The 18652-nt window shown below is 64.2% G+C and overlaps 2 protein-coding genes across 5 annotated transcripts in view; both read right to left on the bottom strand.

Annotated features, from left to right (window-relative positions):
- Window positions 1-352: 352 nt before the first annotated feature.
- Window positions 353-9056, bottom strand: LOC135976277 (proteolipid protein 2-like). The gene is made up of 5 exons (XM_065571239.1): window positions 8861-9056; window positions 3616-3771; window positions 2720-2815; window positions 2056-2146; window positions 353-1158 (listed from the first exon to the last, which is right to left on the bottom strand). Exons 1-5 carry the CDS (start codon window positions 8948-8950, stop codon window positions 1139-1141), a joined length of 453 nt encoding a protein of 150 aa, XP_065427311.1. The 5' UTR covers window positions 8951-9056; the 3' UTR covers window positions 353-1138.
- A 4144-nt stretch (window positions 9057-13200) lies between these two features.
- Window positions 13201-18652, bottom strand: part of LOC112060679 (uncharacterized) — a 17864-nt gene continuing 12412 nt past the window's right edge. For 3 of the 4 annotated variants that reach the window (XM_065571231.1, XM_065571230.1, XM_065571233.1), the window contains exons 10-11: window positions 17099-17238; window positions 13201-14847 (exon numbers count right to left, since the gene is read on the bottom strand). The gene's annotated coding sequence lies outside the window, so the exon portion shown is untranslated. Of the gene's footprint in view, window positions 14848-15586; window positions 15702-17098; window positions 17239-18652 lie in introns of all 4 variants that reach the window. The other variant, XM_065571232.1, reaches the window with a different exon arrangement.

Here is an 18652-nt window from a genome sequence, read left to right as displayed (position 1 = left end):
GAGGTTGTTGGTGGGGTGGAAGTTGTTGAAATCCAGGTGGAATTCTTCAAGGGCCTCCTTGCCGTGGGTCCAGATGATGATGTCCCCAATGTAGCACAAGTAGAGGAGCGGCACTAGGAGACGAGAGCTGAGGAAGTGTTGTTCTAAGTCAGCCATAAAAATGTCGGCCTACTGTGGGGCCATGCAGGGACCCATCGCAGTGCCGCTGACTTGAAGACTGTGTTTAACAGACCCTGGGGAGGGCGGATCCAGGCTCACTGGGTCCATAGTTCTCATCTGGGGTGGATGGGCCATCTGACCCCCCCCCCAGTTCAGAAACACCCCCCCCCCAACATCACTGGGACCAAACAAAACCATTTATCAGTATTTTTATTAACCCTTTCCCCCCCAAAATAAGCAGAAATTAACACAAGCCACATGCAGGACCGGGGAGTGTGTGGGGGGGAACATGAGGGGTTCGGCGGGGGGGTGTCAGTGCCCTGAGCATCACCACACCAATCCCCCCGTGTGCCATTCCCCACCCAGTCCCCCACCCTGGGGCCGGTTTCCTTGCATTAAGTTTAGTTCATTTAAAAAAAATCTCCCCCTTATATTAAAATTTATTTCCCTTGAAAACATCCCATGGGCTCCAGTTCTGGTAGGCCCTACGTAAACACATGGGTCATTCAGCCCTAAACAGCTGGCAATGTAACACCCTGTTAGCCCAGGGGAAACCGAGGCACAGAAAGAGTAAAGGCACTTGATAAGGGGACAGAGCCCACTAGACCCCGCTCCCCGCCCTGAGCTGGGGATAGAACCCAGGAGTCCTGGCTCCCAACCCTCCCCCCCTCACCCACACCTGTTCTAACCACTAGACCCCACTGCCCTCATCCTCGCTCCAACCAACCTAGGAAGGTGGGGGTGGCATTGCTGGGGTGGGCGGGTGGCTCCCCCCATGCTATCCCCATTGTCAAGGCTTCTAAACAGGGGTGGGGCCCTGAGGTCAGGGCAGGAATTGGGGATGGGGAGCTGGAGGGAGATTAGTTGCGGGGGGAATCTCTTCTTTGCTGCCCCCCCAGCAGTATGTACAAGAATCCTTAGAACCAGCGAGGTGGGGGGGGCGAAGGCAGCAAAGCGGGGGCCGGGGTCCTGCGACTCCTCAGACACCCTCCGGGGATTCTGTAAGGAGAGAGAGAGAGACCACAAGGGGGTGTTAGAGAGTCAGGGATCACCCCCTATCTTCTCTCGTCTAGCCCGCCCCCCACCAGACCCATGGTGGGGCAGGGTCTCCCCCTCCCGTCTAAAAACACACACACCCCGGCCCCGTGGTGGGGCAGGGTCGCCCCCTCCCGTCTAGCCCACCCCCCCTGGCCCCGTGGTGGAGCAGGGTCGCCCTCTCCCGTCTAGCCCACCCCCCCTGGCCCCATGGTGGAGCAGGGTCGCCCCCTCCTGTCTAGCCCACCCCCCCTGGCCCCGTGGTGGAGCAGGGTCGCCCTCTCCCATCTAGCCCACCCCCCTGGCCCCGTGGTGGAGCAGGGTCGCCCCCTCCCGTCTAGCCCACCCCCCCTGGCCCCGTGGTGGAGCAGGGTCGCCCTCTCCCATCTAGCCCACCCCCCCTGGCCCCGTGGTGGGGCAGGGTCGCCCCCTCCCGTCTAGCCCACCCCCCCTGGCCCCGTGGTGGAGCAGGGTCGCCCTCTCCCATCTAGCCCACCCCCCCTGGCCCCATGGTGGAGCAGGGTTGCCCCCTCCCATCTAGCCCACCCCCCTGGCCCCATGGTGGAGCAGGGTCGCCCCCTCCCATCTAGCCTACCTCCCCTGGCCCCGTGGTGGAGCAGGGTCGCCCCCTCCCGTCTAGCCCACCCCCCTGGCCCCGTGGTGGAGCAGGGTCGCCCCCTCCCGTCTAGCCCACCCCCCTGGCCCCGTGGTGGGGCAGGGTCGCCCCCTCCCGTCTAGCCCACCCCCCCTGGCCCCGTGGTGGGGCAGGGTCGCCCTCTCCCATCTAGCCCACCCCCCCTGGCCCCGTGGTGGAGCAGGGTCGCCCCCTCTGTCTAGCCCCAGGGGGGTGGGGGCACTTACCAGTGGGGGCAGCTGTGTGGGTTTTCCGGAGGGTGGGGAATGTAATATAGGCATCATATGCAAACAGGATGCCAGCCAGGAGCCCAAAGACCTGCGGGGGACGGGACCAAGCGGGAGTTAATTGCTGTATCGGTTGATTGCTGGTAACGAGCAGAGGATTCGCAGTGGGGATTCAAGGCCCCCGGATCAAGAGGAGCAGAAGATCCCCCTCCCCAATTTTGGGCAGTTTGCCTCATTTCTTCCCCCACCCCAACATTATGATGCAGCCACCTCTGGGGTCAGGCCTGGAGGCTGATTGCAAGGAATGAATGCAGCACAGTGCCCCCATTGCCACGGCCAGCATTGACCGCTGGACAGTGTCCCCCGTTGAGGCCCACGACGCCCCCCAGTGTCCGTCCCTGACTTGCAGGGGAGAGCGCCCCCTGCCGAGCCCCCGGCCCCGCTCCCCGCCCTCACGGTGCCTCCCAGCGCCCGTCCCTGACTTGCAGGGGAGAGCGCCCCCTGCCGAGCCCCCGGCCCTGCTCCCCGCCCTCACGGTGCCTCCCAGCGCCCGTCCCTGACTTGCAGGGGAGAGCGCCCCCTGCCGAGCCCCCGGCCCCGCTCCCCGCCCTCACGGTGCCCTCCAGCATCCGGTCCTAGCTGCCAGGAAAGCCAGTTGTTTTACCCCAGCTGCGATGCCAGCGCCGTCCCTGTGGCCAATGACGACGATGAGGGAGGTGATGAGGAAGAGCAGAGCACCAATCAGAGCACGGATAAAATCCTGAGGAAGAAAGAAACCGAAGGTAAGAAGCAGAGAGATGCACCGACCTGTCTTTGGTACGATGCACTCGACCGACATTAACGAAGTTTTTGGCATAGAAATTTCCTTGCATTTTGATGGAGTTGTTTCCATGGGAATTTCTATGCGTATGATAAATGAATTAACTCGTTTGCACAGAAATTTCCTGGCAGATGAATAACTTGGCTCCTTTTTTAAATCAGAATTTCTTTGCATTTTAACAAATTTGCCATGGAAAATCCTTGTATATTAAGAAATTAATCAGGGTTTCGTGGGGGAATTTTCTCAGTATATTAACCCCTTTAATGGCCTTTTTTTTTTCATTGGCATTTCTGGGTATGTTTGGTTTTAGATTAATATTTTTCCCCTGTGGCAATTTCTTCATTTATTTATTCTAAATCAACCATTTGTATGTGCAGCAATATTTTTGTGTGGTCACACATCAACCTTTAAGAATTGGATTGCATTTTAACTGTTTTCTTGCTAATTCACAAAGTTCTTTTGCATAGCGTTGTCTGTGCATTTTAACAACGTTTTTTGCACATCTATTTCCATGGGTTTTAACAGAGTTTTTTGCATGGGAATTTCTTTGCATTTTAACATAGGTTTTTGTGCTGTTATTGTCTTGCATGTTAATAATTTAAAACAAGTTTGTTAGGGGATTCCCCCCCCCCCTTTTTAAGGGTTATTCAGAACAGCGAATTGTACAGAAGATTCCAGACACCTGGCAGTGGTATGTTATAGGTCCCCCCCAATGGTGTGAATAGAATCAAACTCCTTACACTCCAGCCCCAATGCACAAACGCCAACTGCTTGTTTAATCCTAGCGTGTAGATGACGAAGAAGACGATTGAAAACACCATCTCGAAGATGGCCACACCGGTATAACCAGGGGTCCGAGAAGCACCGTAGCAGATCAGGATAACAATACAGAGGCCCTGTGTGGGGTGGAAATGGACAATAGTTAGGAAAATTGTTCAGCCAGTGCTAAGATGCAGCCACCTCTGGGGCAGGGCAGCTGGGGACCAGACGTACACCTTTGGGACAGGAAGTGAAAGAAAATCTTGTTTCCGGTGGCTGCTGCAGGGGGATGAAAGGAAACAGAACGGGAGTGTCCCTAAACTGGGATATGGCCCGGACACCGGGGTTCCCATCCTGAACATAAGGCGGAAGGGATAAAGCGCGTAAGGAGCAGAGCAGGTGAGTCTCATGTTTAGATGTTTAAATAAGTACAGCGCCCCCCAGTGCCCGGCCCTGACTGCCAGGGGAGAGCGCCCCCTGCCCAGCCCCCCAGCCCAGTGCCCGGCCCTGACTGCCAGGGGAGAGCGCCCCCTGCCCAGCCCCCCCCAGTGCCCAGCCCTGACTGCCAGGGGAGAGCGCCCCTTGCCCAGCCCCCCCCCAGTGCCCAGCCCTGACTGCCAGGGGAGAGCGCCCCCCTGCCCAGCCCCCCAGCCCAGTGCCCGGCCCTGACTGCCAGGGGAGAGCGCCCCCTGCCCAGCCCCCCCAGTGCCCGGCCCTGACTGCCAGGGGAGAGCGCCCCCTGCCCAGCCCCCCCAGTGCCCGGCCCTGACTGCCAGGGGAGAGCGCCCCCTGCCCAGCCCCCCAGCCCAGTGCCCGGCCCTGACTGCCAGGGGAGAGCGCCCCCTGCCCAGCCCCCCCCAGTGCCCAGCCCTGACTGCCAGGGGAGAGCGCCCCCTGCCCAGCCCCCCAGCCCCCCACCCCAGTGCCCAGCCCTGACTGCCAGGGGAGAGCGCCCCCTGCCCAGCCCCCCCCAGTGCCCAGCCCTGACTGCCAGGGGAGAGCGCCCCCTGCCCAGCCCCCCCCAGTGCCCAGCCCTGACTGCCAGGGGAGAGCGCCCCCTGCCCAGCCCCCCAGCCCAGTGCCCGGCTCTGCCTGCCAGGGGAGAGCGCCCCCTGCCCAGCCCCCCAGCCCCCCCCAGTGCCCGGCTCTGCCTGCCAGGGGAGAGCGCCCCCTGCCCAGCGCCCCGGCTCCCTGCAGCACAGCGCCCCCCAGGAAGGGCAAGGGGGTGGTTGGAGAGTCTGAGTCACGCTGTAATATTCCATTAGCTGCAAGACGGGCGTCTGCTTCTCTGCCAAGGGTCTGACTCACCCGCCGCTTTCCTGTACATTCCTGGGGAGTGGGGGCTAGTGGTTAGAGCAGGGGGGGCTGGGAGCCAGGACTCCTGGGTTCTCTCCCTGGCTCTGGGAGGGGAGTGGGCCTAGTGGTTGGGGGGTGGGAGGGAGTGGGAGCCCGGACTCCTGGGTCCTGCGTGGGCTGGGCGGGGCATTCGGGGCGCCTGGGGAATGTTCCAGCTCGAGTCACATCTGGAGGCTAAAAATACCAGCCCACGCTGGGCACACAAAGGGGCGAGTGTGTGGAGGGTGGGGGGTGGGGCCGGTCTCCATGACAACCACTAAATTCAACCAGCTCCCCCCCTGCCAAATATTCAGAGGGGGGGTGGAGTCTGTCACAGGCAGGGGCACATGGGGGGGGTCTTAAAGAGGCGGTGCCTGCTACAGGTGGAGTGGGGGGTTGTTACAGGGGTGGTGCCTGCTACAGGTGGAGTGGGGGGGGGCTGTGAAAGGGGTGCCCCCTACAGGCGGAGCAGAGGGGGGTTGTTACAGGGGCGGTGCCTGCTACAGGCAGAGTGGGGGGCTGTTACGGGGCAGTGCCCGCTACAGGCGGAGCGGGGGGCTGTTACGGGGCAGTGCCCGCTACAGGCAGAGTGGGGGGTTGTTACAGGGGCGGTGCCTGCTACAGGCAGAGTGGGGGGTTGTTACAGGGGCGGTGCCCGCTACAGGCAGAGTGGGGGGCTGTTATGGGGCAGTGCCCGCTACAGGCAGAGTGGGGGGTTGTTACAGGGGCGGTGCCCGCTACAGGCAGAGTGGGGGGCTGTTACGGGGCAGTGCCCGCTACAGGCGGAGCGGGGGGCTGTTACGGGGCGGTGCCTGCTACAGGCAGAGTGGGGGGCTGTTACGGGGCAGTGCCCGCTACAGGCGGAGTGGGGGGTTGTTACAGGGGCGGTGCATTGAACAGGCAGAGTGGGGGGTTGTTACAGGGGCAGTGCCTGCTACAGGCAGAGTGGGGGGCTGTTACGGGGCAGTGCCCGCTACAGGCGGATCGGGGGGCTGTTACGGGGTGGTGCCTGCTACAGGCAGAGTGGGGGGACTGTTAAATGGGCAGTGCCCGCCACAGGCAGAGTGGGGGGCTGTTACGGGGCGGTGCCCGCTACAGGCGGAGCGGGGGGCTGTTACGGGGTGGTGCCTGCTACAGGCAGAGTGGGGGGACTGTTACAGGGGCGGTGCATTGAACAGGCAGAGGTGATGTGGGATGTTACAGGGATGGAACCTGCAACAGGCGGAGGGGCCGTGGTGGTGGTGGGTCCTAAAGGGATGGGGTCCCCCCGGCGAGCACTTAACGGGCCAGCCCGCTGTGGCAGCCGCCCTAGCAGCGGAGGGGTGGGGAAAGCGAGGCACCAGACAGGTCTGGACAGGGCGCAGAACTGGGTGTATGTTCCCCACCCACCCGCACCTCGGTCCTGCCGGGACCTGCAGCTCCCACGCCCACCCCAAAAACGCCCTTTCTCCTCCCCGGGAGAACATGCCCCTGAGCCTTAAAGGAGCCCTGCCCCTTTCAGAAGGAAAATCAGGACAGTGGGGCCTAGTGATTAGTGCACGGGGGGCTGGCAGCCAGGACTCCTGGGTTCTCTCCCTGGCTCTGGGAGGGGAGTGGGGTCTAGTGGTTAGAGCAGGGGGGCTGGGAGCCAGGATGCCTGGGTTCTCTCCCTGGCTCTGGGAGGGGAGTGGGGTCTAGTGGTTAGAGCAGGGAGGGCTGGGAGCCCGGACTCCTGGGTTCTCTCCCCGGCTCTGGGAGGGGAGTGGGGTCTGGTGGATTAGACCAGGGCGGGCTAGGAGCCAGGACTCCTGGGTTCTCTCCCCGGCTCTGGGAGGGGAGTGGGGTATAGTGGATTGCAGCGTGGTGGGGAGGGAGCAGGCTGGGAGCCAGGACTCCGGGGTTCTCTCTTTGGCTCATTTCTCCCTTTGCAAGAGCTGGGCAGGGCGGCAGGGTGGTTAATCATTGATTCTGGGTGAGGTGCAGGGGGTGGGGGGCAGGGAACAACCAGATCTGAGGGGCAGACGGTGGGGTGGAGTCAGGATTATAGTCTCCCCCCACACACACCCCGCAAATAGACTCCAGCCCCTGGGGCCTGGAGAGGGAGCTGTCCTAGGCCCAGGATCACAGAGACCCTAAAACACCCGCCCCCTGCAGACATGGGGCACTGCCTACACCTCCCCTTCCACAATGCAAACACACACACATCCCACAGCCCCACCCCTAATCTGCACACACCAACACACGGCTAGATACACACAAACACACCGCGCCCTTCCAGCCACATGGCATCCACACCCTGGCGCACAGATACATACATACACACACACACACACACACAGGCGGTAACCCTTACACACACAGACACACACGCAGGCAGCACATGCGGTAACCCCCCCCCACACACACACATACACACACACACCGCCCTTCCAGGCACATGGCAGCCACACCCTGTCGCACAGATCCACACACACCCTGCACAGGCGGCACACATGGTAACCCAGACACACACACACACACACACACACACATACAGGTGGCACATGCTGTAAACCTCACCCACGCACACTCACAGCCGCATGAGATAGGCCCCACCCATAATCTGCACACACCAACACACGGCTAGATACACACTCACACCCCGCGCCCTTCCAGCCACATGGCGTCCACGCCCTGTCGCACAGATACACATGCACCCCCTGCACAGGTGACATACGCAGTAACCCTCACACATACAGACAAATACAGATGTTCTCTCTCTAGCTCCAACACACACAGCCGTGTCCGGGACAGCCACACCCAGGAACATGGCCCCGGGAGGCCGAACAGGACACAGACTGCAGGGAGCCTCTGGGAGTGTCGAAATAACGGAGGAGGGGAAGGAACTAGGATGGGCAGCAGGAGGCCTGGCACCCAGCGCACCCCCCCCCTCTAACCACTAGACCCCACTCCCCTCCCAGAGCCGGGGAGAGAACCCAGGAGTCCAGGCTCCCAGCCCCCTCCCCCCCCGGCTCTAACCACTAGACTCCACTCGACCCCACTCCCCTCCCAGAGCCGGGGAGAGAACCCAGGAGTCCTGGCTCCCAGCCCCCCCTGCTCTAACCACCAGCCCCCACTCCCCTCCCAGAGCCGGGGAGAGAACCCAGGAGTCCTGGCTCCCAGCCCCCCCTCCCTTTGGGTGTCAACCCTGTTTGAATCACAGTTCCCTCCACTCAGTTGGCTCCACTCAGTTGGCGGGAGCCACAGCCCAGCTCTGCCCGCAGGTGTTAACCCTTCGTGGGCTGCAGCTCATTCATCTCCAACAGGGTGGTAACCCGCCCTCCCCACCCGAGAAATCACACGCTGCTCTGGACTGGGAGCCAGGACTCCTGGGTTCTCTCCCCAGCTCTGTGAGGGGAGTGGGGGCTGGTGGTTAGAGCAGGGGGGCTGGGAGCCCGGACTCCTGGGTTCTCTCCTGGCTCGGGGCGGGGAGTGGGGGCTGGTGGTTAGAGCGGGGGGGGGCTGGGAGCCAGGACTCCTGGGTTCTCTCCTGGCTCTGGGAGGGGAGTGGGGCCTGGTGGTTAGAGCGGGGGGGGGGCTGGGAGCCAGGACTCCTGGGTTCTCTCCTGGCTCGGGGCGGGGAGTGGGGGCTAGTGGTTAGAGCGGGGGGGGGCTGGGAGCCAGGCGGGGAGTGGGGGCCGGTGAGTGCGAGCAGGGGGGGCTGGGAGCCAGGCGGGGAGTGAGGGCCGGTGAGTGCGAGCAGTGCGTGTGGACAGACCGGGTCCGGACCCTGTTCCTGCCTCTACGGGGCGCCTGTAAGAGCTGACACGTGTGGCTGACACCCATGGGCGCCTCCTTCCTCCGCGCGCCCCGGGACCCCCCGTCTCTGCTCCGCGCCCCCCCCGGGCCGTGCCCCCCCCCCGGGTAACTCACAATCTCCAGCGCCAGGACGGTGCCCTTGTGGGAGCGGAGGAAGCTGGTGCATTGCCCCATGCACCCCGGGGTGCCGCCAGAGGAGTCCATGGCCCCGGAGAACCCCCAGTCGGCTCCGGCTGTCAAGCGACTGTCAACGCGGGCAGCCGACGGGGCAGGGCGGGGGCCGGGCGGGGCGCGGGGGGGGGGCGGGGCGGGCCCTTTAAGAGGAGCCGGGGGGAGCATTGGGTGGGGAGCGGCGCCGGAGCCCGGTTAAGGTGGCATCGGAGGGCGCCGGAGCCCGGTTAAGGTGGCGCTGGCGGGTTAGGAGGTGTGGGGGGCCCAGGGGAGAAGCCCCGCTGGTTACGGGGCGCTAGAGACAAATAACAGAGGAAGCCAGAGGGAGGGAGGGAGGGGCGCACCTGGACCCCCCCCCCCCCGCCGGCTCTGTGCTTTACAAATGGCTTAGACGGGACAGAGAAGGGATCTAGTCACCCCCCTGCTTGTGTCCGTATCTCCCCCCTTCCCTTCTCCGCCCCTCGATCCCCCACCCCTTCCCGCTCCTTCCCCCCACAGCCCTCCATCCCCTGCCCCTCTAGCCCCCACCCCTCCCCACATCCCTCCTCCCCCCACCCCTTCCCGCTCCTTCCCCCACAGCCCTCCATCCCCTGCCCCTCTATCTCTCACCCCTCCCCACATCCCTCCTCCCCCCACCCCTTCTCGCTCCTTCCCCCACAGCCCTCCATCCCCTGCCCCTCTATCTCTCCACCCTCCCCACATCCCTCCTCCCCCCACCCCTCTATCCCCCACCCCTTCCCTTCTCCGCCCCTCGATCCCCCACCCCTCTATCTCTCACCCCTTCCCGCTCCTTCCCCCCACAGCTCTCCATCCCCTGCCCCTCTATCTCTCACCCCTCCCCACAATCCCTCCTCCCCCCACCCCTTCTCGCTCCTTCCCCCCACAGCCCTCCATCCCCTGCCCCTCTATCTCTCCACCCTCCCCACATCCCTCCTCCCCCCACCCCTCTATCCCCCACCCTTCCCTTCTCCGCCCCTCGATCCCCCACCCCTCTATCTCTCACCCCTTCCTCCTCCTTCCCCCCACAGCTCTCCATCCCCTGCCCCTCTATCTCTCACCCCTTCCCGCTCCTTCCCCCCACAGCCCTCCATCCCCTGCCCCTCTATCCCCACCCCTCCCCACATCCCGTCCCCCTAGCCCCAGCCCCCTCCTTCTCCCCACAGCCCTCCATCCCTCTGTCCCTCTATCCCTCCACCTCCCTCCACCCCTCTATGCTCCCCATCCCCCCATCCCTCTATCCCCCCACCCCTTCCCCCCACAGCCCTCCATCCCTCTGTCCCTCTATCCCTCCACCTCCTCCACCTCTCTATGCCCCCATCCCCCCCACCCCTCTATCCCCCCACCCCTTCCCCCCACAGCCCTCCATCCCTCTGTCCCTCTATCCCTCCACCTCCCTCCACCTCTCTATGCCCCCATCCCCCCACCCCTCTATCCCCCCACCCCTTCCCCCCACAGCCCTCCATCCCTCTGCCCCTCTATCCCCCACCTCCCTCCATCCCCCACACCCCTCTATGGCCCCACCCCTTCCCTCCACCTCCCTCCACCCTTCTATGCCCCCCATCCCCCCACCCCTCCATCCCCCCACAGCCCTCCATTCCTCTGTCCCTCTATCCCTCCACCTCCCTCCACCCCTCTATCCCCCCACAGCCCTCCATCCCTCTGCCCCTCTATCCCCCCACCTTCCTCCATCCCCCACACCCCTCTATCACCCCACCCCTTCCCTCCACCCCTCTATCCCCCCCATCCCCCACACCCCTCTATCCCCCACCCCTTCCCGCTCCTTTCCCCCACCTCCCTCCACCCCTCTATCCCCCACCCATCCCCCACACCCCTCTATCCCCCCACCCTTTCCCCCCACAGCCCTCCATCCCTCTGCCCCTCTATCCCCCCTCCCTCCATCCCTCCGCCCCTCTATCTCCCACCCATCCCCCCACCGCTCCTTCCCCCACCCCTCTATCCCCCCACCCCTTCCCGCTCCTTCCCCTCACAGCCCTCCATCTCTCTGCCCCTCTATCCCCCACCCATCCCCCCACCGCTCCTTCCCCCACCCCTCTAGCCACTCACCCATCCCCCCACATCCCTCTTTCCCCCACTCCCCTCCAGCTCCACACACTCTCCTCTATCCATCCAGCCCTCCCCAGACCTGCCCCCCCCGAGACACCTGCCCCCCGACCCAGGTGTGGCTGCGCCATGCAGGGCGGGACCCACGTGGGCGTCGTGCCAGCAGCTGCATCACCCGGTGTTCGCAGAGCCCGGCAGGAAGTAGCCAGACTGGGCAGAGCCGCGCCAAACGGGGGAGCAAACAGCACCCAGGGTGGCAAAGCCGGAGTCCCCCCGGCCTGCAAGGGGGCCAGGGCCCGAATCTGAGCTCAGCTCCAGGGGTTAATCCGGACCCCACTCTCCTCCCAGAGCCAGGGAGAGAATCCAGGAGTCCGGGCTCCCAGCCCCCCTGCTCTAACCACCAGCCCCCACTCTTCTCCTAGAGCCAGGGAGAGAACCCAGGAGTCCTGGTTCCCAGCCCCCACCCCACCCCAGCTTTACCACTAGACCGCACTCCCCTCCCTGATCAGTTCCCTTCCTCCTCCCGCGCTATCAGCAGGGTCTGGGCATCCCACTAATGCGCTGACGACAGTGCAGAGGAGGGAGGCTCTCGTGGCATGGAAGGGCAGAGCCCGCAAAGGGGAGTCACCCATCAGCCCCCTTCCGCGCCAGCCTTTCCCTCGCCTCACCCAGCCGACCCGCCAGCACCTTCCCCGGCCCACCCCTGAGGGCCACAGCCTGCCAATGACCACCAAGTTTTTCCCCCCACCAGCCATTTGCCTGGACGACCCAGTGTCACGTTCCACCTGTCGCTGCCTGTAAGGTCACCACCCCACGCCTAGGCAGCATGGGGAGACACCCCCCCCCCGCCCACTGTAGAAAGCCCTGCCCGAGAGACCCAACTAGCAGCCCCCTGGGAGGCTCCCAGCCCACGGGGCGTCCCTCCAAGAAAGTGTCATGGCAACAATGGGTCTCCTCTGTGAACTACCGGGACCGACTCTGCTCCTGAACTCCCGGGATTGACTGTGCCTTGGAGTCCGACCCTGGCTCCGGCCTCACAACGCGACCCACGTTTTGATCTCTGGTCCTGACGTTGGGCCCCCAAGCCCCTGACTGCCGGCAATTTTCCCTCCCCTCCCCGGCACACAACAATGTTCATCTTTAATTTTTCCCCACCCACCACCATTTTTCTCCACCCACCACCATTTTTCCCCACCAGCTCCCCAAGAGGCTGTAATGGCCCTGCCCCGTTTAAAGCCGGAGGCCTGCTCAGGGATAAGCGCCATCTGGGGCCGGGTCATGTGTGCTCTATAAAGAGCTGCAAGGAGTTGAGTGGCGTGGTGTTTCCAGGCCAGGCCAGGCCATGGCTACAGAGGAGTTCAAGGTGCAGTAGGAGGAGACCAAGGCGGTAGGTGGCTAACCAGGAGTTTCCTCTTCCAGGGAAGACCCACAGTGGGACCGGGATCATGGACTGGGCAGCTGGGCTCAAGGAGACGCCTGAGGCAGTGCAAAAGTCGACGGAGCCCAGGGCGGGTAGGAGGGTTCGTCCTTCTGCACTGGGCTGGAACTCTTGCATGGACCACCAGTAGTTATGGGGCTGCTGCCAGCCTTGATCTGGCCACCAGGAGGTGCTCCAGGACACTGGGTCCATACCAATGCTGCACCAGCGGGAACCTAGCCGGACTCACCTGGAGGTCATTAACCACCTAGGTGGTTGGCAGCTAATTGGCGAATGAGCACCTGGTCCAGAAGCGGCTCCCGGAGCTCAGTGGGAGATGGGGCTGCTCCGAAGTTGAAGAGCTCCTGGAGGGGGCGAATCCAGCTCCCAGGAGAAGACGTCTGTGTGATCGATAACGTGCAGGGGCCGAGGGAGGCGGTGGGACTCTGAAGCTAGCAGAGGGGAAATCCCTCTTCAGGGCTGGGAGGGGAGCAGAGTCTGGTGGGTTATGGGGGGGGAGGGGGGTCCTGGGTTCTATCCTTAGCTTGGGGGGGGGGGAATGGGGATAATGGTTAGAGCTGGGAACCAGGAATCCTGGGTTCTCTCCCCAGGGTGGGGTCTAGGGGATAGAGCGGGGGGGGGCAGGGGACCAGGACTCCTGGGTTCTCCCTAGGCAGGGGAGTGGGGTCTGGGGGTTAGAGCAGGGGGGCTGGGAGCCAGGACACCTGGGTTAGCTCTGTGGCGAGACGGGCATGTTCCAGATGTTCTCTGTGCTACTGAAATGACTCAGGCGACAACCACAAACCCCTTTGGGTTTTTTCTTTTTATTCGTTGCCGGGAAGAGAGTTTCTGTTCATTTTAAATAAAGACTGTCCCCATGGAGACAGAAACCAAGGCAACTGCAGCATCTTAATGCGAGACCGTGACCCCCCCCCCCCCCACACACACACACCTCCCATCCCCTGGGACAGGACCCCTTCTGGAGCAGATCCAATCATTTCCCATCTCCCCCACACCTCGATCCATTCCTCCTCCCTCCATGGAATAGGTCGTCTGTGATTTCCCCCCCCCCCCCCACTGCCGCACAGAATGGATCCGTCCACATGTGAGCCTGTAATGGATTGGTCTATTTCTCCCTGCTCCATGAAATGGTTTGGCCCTTGGTGATTCTCCCACCTCAAGGGAATGGTTGGGTCCATTCCGCCCCCCCCCCCATGGAATGGATCAGTCTGCGTGTGTCTTTGAGCTGTGCTAGAGCACTCACCCTCCTTTTGGTGGAATGGATCGGCCCATTCCACACACTCCCCCATCGATGGAGTGGATCAAGCCACATGTGGTGGCTCCCACCCCCTATGGATCAGTCCATCTGACATTGCTCTATGCAGGGAGAGGCTCTCCCCCCCCCACGATGGAATGGATTAGCTCAATTTCCTCCCCCTCCATGGAATGGGTCAGTCCATGTGTGGCTCTGTGAAGAGTGTTGGCAAGGTAGAGTGGACAATACCATTGCAATGCTGACATGGGGTATGCAAAATTACCAGTGGACAATACCATTGCCAAAGAGGGCACTAGTGGACAGCACCATTGCACAGACTAGTGGGGGGGAAGGTTACCAGCAGAGTAGAAGGTATCAGTGCAGATTGTGAATGGGGGAGGGGAGAGAGGAAAGTACCATTCATTGAATGGCAGGGGGGGAGACACACACAAGACGAATGGAAGGTACCATTTCACAGCCCAGAGGATAGGGGACAGGAGAGGATTATACCACTGCATAGCTGATGGGGGGAGGGGGAGGAAGAAATGGCAGGTACCACTCTGAGTAGATTAGACAGTACCATTAGTCAAAATGGGGAGGGGAACAAGAGTGGAGAGTACCACTACATAGCTGGGCCCTGGTTGAAGGGGTGGTGAGGAGAATGGAAGGTACCATTGCACATCCAGATGAAGGGTGGGTGGACTCTCCCAGGCACTGAGAACATCCTGCGCTGGGCGGGGCTGGACTAGGTCCTCCTTCTCACCTCTCCGCCTTTGCCCCGCCCCAGGCTGCCCCCTTCGTCGTCCTCTGCCTCCCCCATGCAGACGCCCCTCAGGGCCCGTGAGAGGCGCTCCTTGCTGGGCACCAGCCAGGGCCCAGGGGCTGGTTCCGAGAGGCCCCTCCAGACCTGCTCCCTCTGGGGGGAGAGGGACCCGCTCTCTCCCTTCCTGGCCTCCGCCTCTGCCTCCTTCCCCGATGCTGGCCAGCCCTGCTCTGCGCCCCGATGGTCCTGGGACCTGCGTTGGTGGCAGCGGTGGGATCCTCGCTCAGCACTGCTGGGAGAAGCCTCCAGGCAGGACCTGGCGTCCTGTCCCCAGCATGGAGACCTCTCGCCCGTGTCTGCTCTCCAGCCGTGTGGTGCCGGTCCACCCTCTGGCATCCGGTCCCGCCCGGCGGGGCTGGGGATGTGCTCACGGTCTGGAGAGGGGAAAGAGAATGAGATGGGGGGGAGGGATCAGGCCCAGAGAACATAGTGAAAGACCCCCCCCCGCATCCTCCCTACAGTTACCCTGGGATCGCTTCCTTAGGGTCCTGCCCCCTGGGATCAACCCTGTTTTCTGGGGTGTGTGTCCCCCCTCCCACCCGCATGTCCTTGCCAACATCCGTTCAGACGGTTTGGCTAAACAGCGAGGGGCTGGTGAAGCTGTGGGGGGGGGGGTTGGTAGTGGGGGGGTCTCCTGGGGGGTACAACAGGGTCAGTGATGGGAGGGTGGGGGTGGTCTGTGGGGAACAACAGGGTCAGGGCAAGGGTCCACAGTTGGGGGCCAAGAACAGAGAGGGGGGGTTACTCATATCCCCATCTATGGGGGGAGGGGGAGCATCGATCTCTCTAGCACTGGAGAGATTCCCCCACCCAGGAAACAGCACTGAACTCCACATTCCTGGGGGGGGGGGGTCTTGTCAGGATTGGCCTATTGCTCTGATCTGGGGGGGGCAACTGGATTGGCCCATTGCTGTGACTGGAATGGGGGGGCTGGATTGACCCACTACTCTGACCTGGCGGGGGAGGAATTGCCCATCGCTGTGACTGGGATGGGGGCGGGGGCTGGATTGGCCCACTGCTCTGGCCTATGCGGGGAGGAATTTCCCATTGCTGTGACTGGGGCGGGGGCTCGGTCGGCCCATTGCTCTGGCCTGGGGGGGGGGGGCAACCCACCAGTCACGCTCCAGCCGTCCCACGAGGCAGAAACAAGGCTCGCCCCGCCGGGAGTTGGTGACGCACAGCGCCAGGCTGCAGAGCGGCGTCGCTGTGGGGGGGGCGCACACGGACACTGGGGGGGCAGTACAGATGGGGGGACATCAGGGATGGGGGGCAGAACGGGGCATGGGGGTGCCGTGAATAGTGGGAGAGGCAGAGGGGCATGGGCAGGTGTGGGGTGGCCAGGGAGGGGGGGGGCAGAGAGGACAGGGTGGAAGGGGTAGGGGGCCCAGGAAGGGACAAACGGACAAGGGGGGGGGGTGTGGAGGGTCGGAGTCAGAGAAGGGGCAGAAAGGGGGGAGAGAAATAGGATGAGTATTGAACCCTGAAAATCTGCCCCCCATTCAGAGACACCCCATGGGGGGAGGGGCAGGGCGGGGGCAGAGGGGTAAACCAGCTCCCGGCTATTATACACTGTTCCCCCAGACCCCACTGCCCCCCATGCACTGGGACACCTGCTACCCCCCTAACTATGGATTGCACCATCTGCCCTCGGATGGGAGGGTGTCATGATGGGGCTGACCCATCTCCCCAGGGATGCAGGGGGGGTCACGGAGGGTCACATCATCTCTCTAGGGATGCAGGGGTTGTCACTGAGGGTTGCGCCATCTCCCCAGGGATGTGGGGGAGGGTCACTATGGGGTCGTACCACCTCTCCCGGGATGCAGGGGGGGTCACTGAGGGTCATACCATCTGTCCAGGGATGCAGGGGTTGTCACTGAGGGTTGTACCATCTCCCCTGGGATGTGGGGGGAGTCACTGAGGGTCATACCATCTCCCTTGGGACGCAGGGCGGGGTATAACTGCGGATCATGCCCCATCTCCCCTGGGATGTGTGTGTTTGTGTGGGCGGGGGTCATTATGGGGTCTTACCATCTCCCCAGGGATGCAGGAAGGGAGTGTTGCTGTGGGTCATACCATCTGCCCTGGGATGTGTGCATGGGGTCACTATGGAGTTGTATCATCTCTCCATGGAGGGCGGGGGAGAGGTTCACTATGGGGTCGTACCGTCTCCCCAGGGATGCAGGGGGGGTATCACCAGGGTTCGTACCATCTGCCCTGGGATGTGTGTGTATGTGTGTGTGTGGGGGGGGGGTCACGATGGGGTCATACTATCTCCCCAGGGATGTGGGGGGGACACTGGGGGATGTACCATCTGCTCTGGGAGAATCAGGGGAGGTCACTCTGGATCATGTCGCGGGGGAGGGGAACAGCGGGATGGTCATATCATCGCCCCAGGAATTGAGGGGAGCACACTATGGGTGGTACCATTTTCCTTAGGATTTAGAGGAGGGGGGAAAGGAACCTCACTTTAGATCATACCATCTCCCATGGGATAAGGGGGGAGGATATTATTGTGGGTCCTACCATCTCCTTTGGGAGGTGGGTGGTGGGGAAATACCACCTGCCCTCAGTTTTGGGGGGACACAGGCTGTAGCGGGAGGGAGGCGGGGGGGGCCCAGGACTCACCGTAGTCAGGGACGAAGCCGTCGCCTTTCCTGAGCACCAGGCGGATGCGGCTGCCCCCCCGGCGGATCTGCTCCACGGCCCGGGCGTGCGTCATGCCCAGCGTGGGCTCCCCCATTGATCTCCACCAGCTGGTCGCTCACCTGCCCCGGAGACTGACGCTGCAGTACTGGCGACGGCCACAGGGGGAGCCCCCGGGCCACATCCCCGCGCCCCCCCCGCTGCACGCCGCCGCCCGGCCCCACTCCCCGCAGCACGGCGCCCCCCAGCGCCCAGCCCCACTCCCCGCAGCACAGCGCCCCCCAGCGCCCAGCCCCACTCCCCACAGCACAGCGCCCCCCAGCGCCTGGCCCTGCTCCCTACCCCCCAGCGCCCCCCAGCGCCCAGCCCCACTCCCCACAGCACGGCGCCCCCCAGCGCCCAGCCCCACTCCCCACAGCACGGCGCCCCCCAGCGCCCAGCCCCACTCCCCGCAGCACGGCGCCCCCCAGCGCCCAGCCCCACTCCCCGCAGCACAGCGCCCCCCAGCGCCCGGCCCCACTCCCCACAGCACAGCGCCCCCCAGCGCCTGGCCCCACCACCAGGGGAGAGCGCTCCCTGCCCAGCCCCCACCCCGCTCCCTGCCCCACGGCGCCCCCCAGCGCCCGGCCCCACTCCCCACAGCACGGCGCCCCCCAGCGCCTGGCCCCACTCCCCACAGCACGGCCCCCCCCCAGCGCCCGGCCCCACTCCCCACAGCACGGCCCCCCCCAGCGCCTGGCCCCACCACCAGGGGAGAGCGCTCCCTGCCCAGCCCCCACCCCGCTCCCTGCCCCACGGCGCCCCCCAGCGCCCGGCCCCACTCCCCACAGCACGGCACCCCCCAGCGCCCGGCCCCACCACCAGGGGAGAGCGCTCCCTGCCCAGCCCCCACCCCGCTCCCTGCCCCACGGCGCCTCCCAGCGCCCGGGCCCACCTCCAGGGGAGAGCGCCCCCTGCCCAGCCCCCCATCCTCCTCCCTGCAGCACAGCGCCTCCCAGCGCCCGGCCCCACTCCCCACAGCACGGCACCCCCCAGCACCCGGCCCCACCACCAGGGGAGAGCCCCCCTGTCCAGCCGCCCTCCTCCCTGCAGCACGGCGCCCCCCCAGTGCCCGGCCCCACTGCTAGGGGAGAGCGCTCCCTGCCCAGCCCCCACCCCGCTCCCTGCCCCACGGCACCCCCCAGCGCCCATACCCACCTCCAGGGGAGAGCGCCCCCTGCCCAGCCCCCGCCCCGCTCCCTGCCCCACGGCACCCCCCAGCACTTGGCCCCACCACCAGGGGAGAGCCCCCCTGTCCAGCCCCCCCCCGCAGCACAGCGCCCCCCAGCGCCCGGCCCCACTGCTAGGGGAGAGCGCTCCCTGCCCAGCCCCCACCCCGCTCCCTGCCCCACGGCGCCCCCCAGTGCCCGGGCCCACCTCCAGGGGAGAGCGCCCCCTGCCCAGTCCCCGCCCCGTGGCCCCCCCCAGTGCAGGCAGGTACCTGTATCTTGCCGCTCTGCTGGGCCGGCCCCCCCTCCAGCAGCCCCAGCACGTAGA

The sequence above is a fragment of the Chrysemys picta genome, chromosome 17 (genome assembly GCF_011386835.1).
Source record: "Chrysemys picta bellii isolate R12L10 chromosome 17, ASM1138683v2, whole genome shotgun sequence".
Lineage (NCBI taxonomy): Eukaryota > Metazoa > Chordata > Testudines > Emydidae > Chrysemys > Chrysemys picta.
Note: the sequence above shows the minus strand (reverse complement) of the source record. Positions and strands in the feature narration are given on the sequence as shown.

Excerpts from the sequence above, each read along its gene's own strand:
- LOC135976277 (XM_065571239.1), bottom strand. The coding sequence starts at position 8,950 with ATGGACTCCTCTGGCGGCACCCCGGGGTGCATGGGGCAATGCACCAGC. Across the intron at positions 3,772-8,860 it reads CCGTCCTGGCGCTGGAGATT|GGCCTCTGTATTGTTATCCT; the intron begins GTGAGTTACCCG and ends CACCCCACACAG. Across the intron at positions 1,159-2,055 it reads CCACACAGCTGCCCCCACTG|AATCCCCGGAGGGTGTCTGA; the intron begins GTAAGTGCCCCC and ends CTCTCCTTACAG.